This window comes from Chelonoidis abingdonii, chromosome 1 (assembly GCF_003597395.2).
Source record: "Chelonoidis abingdonii isolate Lonesome George chromosome 1, CheloAbing_2.0, whole genome shotgun sequence".
NCBI lineage: Eukaryota > Metazoa > Chordata > Testudines > Testudinidae > Chelonoidis > Chelonoidis abingdonii.
The window spans coordinates 368824649-368832159 of record NC_133769.1 but is presented as its reverse complement, the minus strand read 5'-3'; the positions used below and the strand labels follow the sequence as shown (position 1 = coordinate 368832159).

The 7511-nt window shown below is 49.0% G+C and overlaps 1 protein-coding gene across 1 annotated transcript; it reads left to right on the top strand.

The window, feature by feature from the left end:
- The first annotated feature begins 1645 nt into the window (after positions 1 to 1645).
- On the top strand, positions 1646 to 2634 carry LOC116823386 (olfactory receptor 51G2-like). The gene has a single exon (XM_032777877.2). It carries the CDS (start codon positions 1663 to 1665, stop codon positions 2632 to 2634), a length of 972 nt encoding a protein of 323 aa, XP_032633768.1. The 5' UTR covers positions 1646 to 1662.
- Positions 2635 to 7511: the final 4877 nt, after the last annotated feature.

Below are 7511 nucleotides of genomic sequence, written 5' to 3'. Positions count from 1 at the left end.
AGCTGCAGAAACTGAAACTCAGCTGTCTTGGTCCTGTGGATTGGCGAGAGGACAAATTCAGAACTGAGGGTGAAGGAGGCTGTCAAGGTTGAATCCCCGCTCTGTCACTCCAAATGCAGAAGGTGGGGCCCACAAGGATTCTAAAAATTAATACTGGCCACTCCCGGCTTGTATTAAACCCCCAAGGTTACAGCTTCTCTCTGATCTTGGCCTGGTAAATGCTGCCACCACCCACTGCCTCTTGCAAATCCTCGAAAAATTCATTAGGGAAGTTTTCCCTGAGGCCCCTCAGCTTTTCCACCCCTCCCTCAGGAAAGCCAAGAAAGGAAACAAACAAAAGGGAAACCCAGTGGTTGCCACCAGCTCATTGAAAAACATATGCACAGACCTTTTCAGACACAAAACTAATGTTTTTTTTTTAAAAAAAAAAGGTAAATTTTATTAAAAAAAGAGGAAAGGAGACACATCTGGAACATCAGGCTATTGCGAGGTGTTATAGAGCAACTGAAAAGGGGTTGAACACCAGGCATGGCTTCCTGGGGTCCAGCTTGTAATTACAAAAGAAAATAAAACTGCCTGAGCTTAGCACAGAGGAAATCCACAAGCCACATTAAAGAAATGAACCTGATCGCATCTGTCTAAACATTCCCTGTTGCAGTGAATCCTCCTAGGGATGGAAGATAATTTTTCGTACCTGGTTCAAACTGTGCACAGCATTCCTGCTGCCCCTGTCTCTTCAGCCAAGAGAGACCAACCCAGAGTCAACGGGAGAGCTTCCCATTGGCTCTTTTGGTCAGGTGCCCACTCCCTTTTCTTTACCTGGGGGACTTGTTAACCCTTTACAGGTAAACCAAGCAGCCACCAAGAGGGACTTTATAGCTAACTGACTGGCTGGGTGTTTGGAAAAAGAAGCTACCCCCCACCTTCATTTATCACAGGCGAAGGGCTCAAATCTCCACTCTGCAATGCCATTTTGACACCAAAGTGACTGCAAAAGTGGTGTAACAGCAGCAAATCGGACCTCAACTTTCCCCTTCTTCCAAGACTTCGGTGTCACCTACACAGGGCCGGCTCCAGGTACCAGCTTATCAAGCAGGTGCTTGGGGCAGTAACTCCAGAGAGGGGCGGCACTTTCATGTATTCAGCGGCAATTCGGCGAAGGGTCTCTCACTCTCGCTCAGGAGCAAAGGACCTCCTGCTGAATTGCCGCAGATGGCGATCGTGGCTTTTTTTTGGCTGCTTGGGGCGGCCAAACCCCTGGAGCCGGCCCTGCACCTACACCAATTTTTACCTGCTTACTAACATAACCTCAGTCTAGGTGATAATCACAGTAGAGATTCCCTTGTGTCTAAGGAATTCTATAAAGAGGCATCAGTGATCCATGACAGTGTCTGAACTTGGGGCTTTGGTGGTTATTAAATGGTTGTATACCCTGTAGCGCAGTGTAATTACATGCAATTTTGTATCATTACGTGACTGTAGGTTCAGTAAAGCCTCTAGGCATATGGGGGGCTTTGGAAGTTATGAAGTGACGTGTACCACAGAGCAGGTAATCAGATGGGCGGTTGTGGTTATAGGGTTGTATACACTATACAGACAAATGACCTGGCAGTTTGTTGCTGTTTTGTTTTTAACTCTAGGCTGTGTGACATCTGAGGTGGGATGGAGCAGCCTCAGCAAACCATGCCACTTGCCAATTCCTCCTTCTATCAGCCTTCCACCTTCCTCCTGACGGGTTTTCCGGGACTGGAAGCCAATCACCATTGGATCTCCATCCCTTTCTGCATGTTCTATCTCATCGGCCTCTCAGGGAACTGCCTGATCCTGATCATCATCAAGAAGACCCAAAGTCTTCATAAGCCAATGTACTACTTCCTTTCCATGCTGGCCATGACGGACCTGGGCTTGGCTTTGTGCACCCTTCCTACCACGCTGGGCATCTTTTGGTTTAAGATCAGAAACATTGAGTTCAATGCCTGTCTCACCCAAATGTATTTTATCCATATACTATCAGTAATAGAATCCTCGGTGCTCCTGGCCATGGCCTTTGATCGTTTCATTGCTATCTCCAACCCTCTGAGATATTCTTCCATCTGGACCGAGTCAACCATCATCAAAACAGGGCTGGTGATTGTTTCAAGAGCTGTGATCTCCCTCTTACCAATACCCTTTCTGCTCAAGAGGTTAACCTACTGTGGGGACAATGTGCTTTCCCACTCATTTTGCTTTCACCCTGATATCATGAAGCTGGCCTGCGCGGATATAAATGTCAACATCCTGTACGGTTTAATTGTCATTCTTTCAACGGTGGGTGTGGATTTTGTGTTCATTGTGCTATCATATGTTCTGATCCTTAAGACTGTGGTCAGCCTCATGACCAAGGAAAAATGTCTCAAGGCTTTGAACACATGTGTCTCCCATATCTGTGCAGTCCTAATCTTCTTCATCCCAATGATTGGACTGTCTGTTCTCCATCGCTATGGTAACAATGTTCCCCCTATGCTTAACATTGTGGTGGCCTATATCTACCTTATTGTGCCCCCTGTCTTAAATCCTATAATATATAGTGTGAAATCCAAACTGATCCGCAGAGCCATTCTCAGAACACTGTGGTGGAAAAATGAGTCAATGTGACAGACTTTCACCATCAGGTTTCCTGGAAAATTCAAGTGACTTGTTTTGTCAGGTTAAATCAAAGGGCTTGGCCAGAAGATGAAAACTGCAATTCCCCTTGGATGTTATGTCCCAGCTCAATGGTCTGTTCTTCCATTTCCTCCTAGAATCACCCCCACTCTCCTGCCAACTTCATCAAACCTAAGGCCCTGATTGCCGGAGTCTGCAAGAAGGGTGGGCTCCACCTATGAGGATGCCATTCTAAGATTTGGGCCCAAACTAATTATTTTTAAAAGTGACGTGGGGTGGTGGAACAGGGAGCCACTAAAATGCAGACCTTGAAAAAGTTAATAACCTAATCAATCTATGTAAGCGCTGCTTGATTAAAGTCCTCTTGTCCTGCCTCAGGCCATGTCCTGGCTATCATAGATTCAGGGTCCCTACCCATAAGCAAACTACGCAGCTGCGTAGGGCGCCAGGTCATTTGGGGCAACAAATTGCCCCAAATGTCCTGGTGCCCTACGCAGCTGCGTACTGCATCCAGCCCAATCCCCCAGACAGCTGAGCCGGCCCCTCATGGGCTGCACACAGCAGGGTCCAGAGAAGCTGCCTCTGCCCCTGCCCCACCCCTTCCTCTCAGCCCCGGCCCTTGCTCTGCCCCCGCCCCACCTCTTCTCACCCCTGCTCCACCCCAGCCCTGCCCCCACTCTGTTCCCTCCTCCCCAAACCCCATCCCCTGAGCTAGGTGTCCTGGGGGACTGCAGCAGGGGTTCGGGTCAGGCCCACCCTGCACTTGCCGGGCGGTGGGAAGTGGAGTGACTCAGCCCCAGCCCGCTCCATTCTACCAACTCCCAGCTGTGCCACTGGTGAGTGCTGGGGGCGGTTCCCCCTATTCCCCAAAGCCTGGGACCCAGGGAAGCAGAGCGGAGCAGGCTGGCACCAAATCGCTCTACTTCCTGCCACCCCATGAGAGCGGAGGCGGGCCCGACCCCTGCTGCCTTCCTGCATTGGCTGCTCCTGCCTCCCAAAGCTCTTGGGTGGATTCCCCCACCCCGTGGAGGCCTGGGATGCTCCCCCCGCCCCCACAGAGGCCTGGGACACCTGGGGTGCTGCGCAAGGCACCACAATTTCTAGGGTTGACCCTGCATAGAGTGTAAGTGCATTGGGGCAGGGGCTGTGACCAACCTTTCCAAAAGCGCCTGGTGATTCTGGGTGCTCCAATTCCTGGGGGCTCAACTGGTGGCACTCAAAGGGGCCTGATTTTCAGAGGGGGGTTGCTAAGCACTTTCTGAAAATCAGCCCCTTTAAGGTGTCTCAAGTCAGGCACCCAAAGGTCACTAGATGTTTTCAAAAAGTTCAACCTCGATCTTCTGTTGTGTCTGTAAAGCACCATGCACCTCTATGGTCCTATACATAGTGGTGCTGCTGCCCCTGTTGTCACTTTCAATGAGCCTCACTGGCTTGTTTCACACGTTGTTCTAGCGGCTGTTCTGCACTGCACACAATCGATACGTGTTTTACAACATCGTACCTACAATAAAGGAGATTTACCTGCTTAAAGTGGTTATGAGAGACAATGACAGCACTTTTCTGTATGCTTGTAAGAGCTGGAATTATGCTAGGGTAGTACCGGCCTCCTGGTCAGAGCAACTGCACCTCTACCCCGATATAACGCGGTCCTCAGGAGCCAAAAAATCTGATCGCCTTATAGGTGAGACCACGTTATATCAGGTACAGCGAACCGGCAAGAGTTGGTATGCCGTGCTGTACTGGACCGGCTTCACCAGCGGTGATTTAAAAGTCCTGGTGGTCCGGCCACTGCAGGGAGCCCCAGGCCTTTTAAATCACCGCTGGAGCTCCAGCAGCGGGGCTCAGTTGCGCTTTAAGGGACCCAGGGCTCCCTGCAGTGGCCGGAGCCTTTGGGCCTTTAAATCCCCAACCGAGCCCGGCTGCCAGAGCCCCAGGCTCCAGCAGCTGGGCTCAGGGAGGGATTTAAAGGGCCCAGGGCTCTACACAAATTCAGATATAACCTGGTAAAACAGTGGGGGCTCAGGCAGCCCTTTAAAGGGCCCGGAGCTCCCGCTGCTTTACGGCGTTATATCCAAATTCATGTTATATCTGGTTGCGTTATATTGGGGTAGAGGTGTATTCATATTAATATTCAGACTGGAAAAAAGGGTAATTAATCATTGGGACAATTTATCTAGGGTCGGAGAGGATTCTCCTTCACAGGCAATTGTTCAACCAAGACAGGATGTTTTTTCTAGAAACGAGGAATTAGGAGTTATTGTGGGGCAGGTCTCTGGCCTGTGCTATACAGGCAGTCAGACTAGATGATCACCAGGCTCCCTTCTGGCCTTGGGATCTCTGAATCCAGTATACATCATGCATTCACCACTTGGCTATTGTTTTGGATTCTGGGTGCAGGTAGTGCCCCTAGTGGCTGAGAAGAGGAAGGACTCAATTGCAGTAAAACTAAGGTAGGAATGGAAAGAAACGGTCAATTTTCAACATGGGCCCAGGCTGACAGCAGGGGGTGGGCCAAGATCCAGTACCTGGGCTGGTGTTCAATATAGTTATTGATGATCTGGCAAAGGGCAGGCGGGAACTGAGGTGGTAACATTTCCTGATGGCACAAAATTCAATTAGTCAAGAGTAAGGAGTTGCAGAAGAATCCGAGAAAGGGCAAAGAAAAGGCAGCCCAATGGGAATTGAAACTCAGGGTTGGTACATGCAAAGTAAAGTAACTCTGGAAGGAATCATTTGAACTACTGCAAACATCTGGGTTCTAAATTAACACTAGCAGCTCAACGTCTCTGAAAGTCAGCTTTCCCCATTGATCTTGGGCTGCTTTCCTAGAGAATGCTTCATTTTAAGATAGCTCATCCAGGTGGACTAAATGACTCCAGCTGGGCAGTGTCATTGTGCAGTATAAATATTCCCTGATGCTGCAAAGCCAGCCTTTAATGATCCCCAATGAGAGACTATAACTGGATTTGCTTTCCTTGCACTGTGAAGAACAGTATTCTCCACTCCCACTCCAGTAAATAGGATGTCACGGAATTAAGCGCTTAATCCTGTTTTGTGGAAGTCAGTGGGAAAGTTGCCACAGATTTCTATGGAAACAGGAGGAAGCCAAAAGTTAGAAGCAGTTTTGCTTGTAATGGGCCTTCTCCTGCCTGATACCGAGCGCTTACGGCTCCCATCGAGGAGATCAGACCAATTCAGAGTCTGGTCGCTCTTAGATCATGTTCCATTCCCCACCCTGGCTGGAATAAAGCAGGAAAAGAATGGGGTGAAGAATCCTCCATGAACCTGAAAAGGTGAAAGAGAAAACTTGGTAGCACCTTCCTCCATGAATGGTCCCACTGACGTCAACAGGGCTACTCGTAGAGTAAGATGGGAGACAGTGTGTAACCAGAACGAAGCCCGTTTTAGGTCTCACAATGCCAATATTATTTATCTGGGAACTAACTAGATACTACAAGACAGTCAAAGACTCCCAGACAGACTTTAGTGGGATATAGGTTTGCCCAGCACCTCTCAGGCCTACATCGTGGGATGCCCACCTCCCGGTAAGGGGATGCTAGGAGGAAGCAGTCCCTTTGGTGTAGGAGCAGCCTGGCCCTTGTGCAGGGGGCACTAGGGATAAGCAAGGATACTTGCATGGCAGAACCAGGCCCAGGCAGGCCCCTACTACATACGGGTGCCAGCTGTCTGGTTCCCCGGTTACCAGTCCTGCTAGCAAGCCTCTCAGTCTCTCTCTCACCAACAGGCAGCTTTATAAAAGCTAATCGCACCTCATTCCTTGGCCTCCTGGAGCTCAGTCAAAAGCCCCTAAGGGATCTACCAGCCTTCCACCACCTGCTTCTGGATGGGAGGGAGGGAGGGTGAGCAGGGAATTAACTCTTTCCCTGCTGGACGGAGGGACTTTTCTGCAGCCCAGTCACAAATTGACCAGGAGATATAGGTATCAGACCAGATGGTCAGCTGTGCCCGTTTATATTAGCTGAAGCGCTGACCCAGGAGTCAGGACAAAGAAGAGTTAATATAAAGTGACTGACCGGCAGTTGCCTCGAGCACCCGTTTCGGTTTAGCAGTCATCTGAGACACCTCAGTGCTAATGCTGTGACCCCAGTGGGCTTTCCAAAAGGCATAATATACGATGTCCTCACTGACAAGTCGCAGGCAGGCGAGAGCTGTGCATGGCTTTTCTTGGATGGTGCAGAAATCCTCCTTGCTCGGTTCATTCTGGTGAGTCAGAGGCTTAGAGTGAGCCTGGGTCCATAATTAGAAGGTCAGTGTCACTGTTTGCAAGAAAATTCGGGCTGCTGCTTGTAGCGATCATCCGGCTGCATGGATCAACCCTCACTTTGCCAAAGTCTGGATGTTGTGCTGCTTGCCTGTGCTTTCCCCTTGAGGCCGCTGATTACTGAGGCTTTTGGTTGGAAGACTCAAGTTAGAAACATAAAAATGTTTGCTTTGAAAGACAGGGACCCATTCTGAATCTCTGGCATGACTATTCCTTAGCAGGACAAGATTTTTAAAACAAGTTCATCACTCACCCTCCAAAAATTAAGCCCTTTTAACCGGTCTCAATTTGAGTCCCCAAAATTACTTGTCACAGTTGAAAATCTTGCCCTGCATATATGTGGCCCAAATAGGGTCACCAGATGTCATGATTTTATAGGAGCAGTCCTGATATTTGGGGCTTTTTTTTATACAGGTGCCTATAACCCTCTTGGAAAAAATTTTGAAGGAGAAAGTAATTAATGACATTGAAGTCAATGGTAATTGGGACAAAATACAACATGGTTTTACAAAAGGTAGATCGTGCCAAACCAACCTGATCTCCTTCTTTGAGAAAGTAACAGATTTTTTAGACAAAGGAAACACAG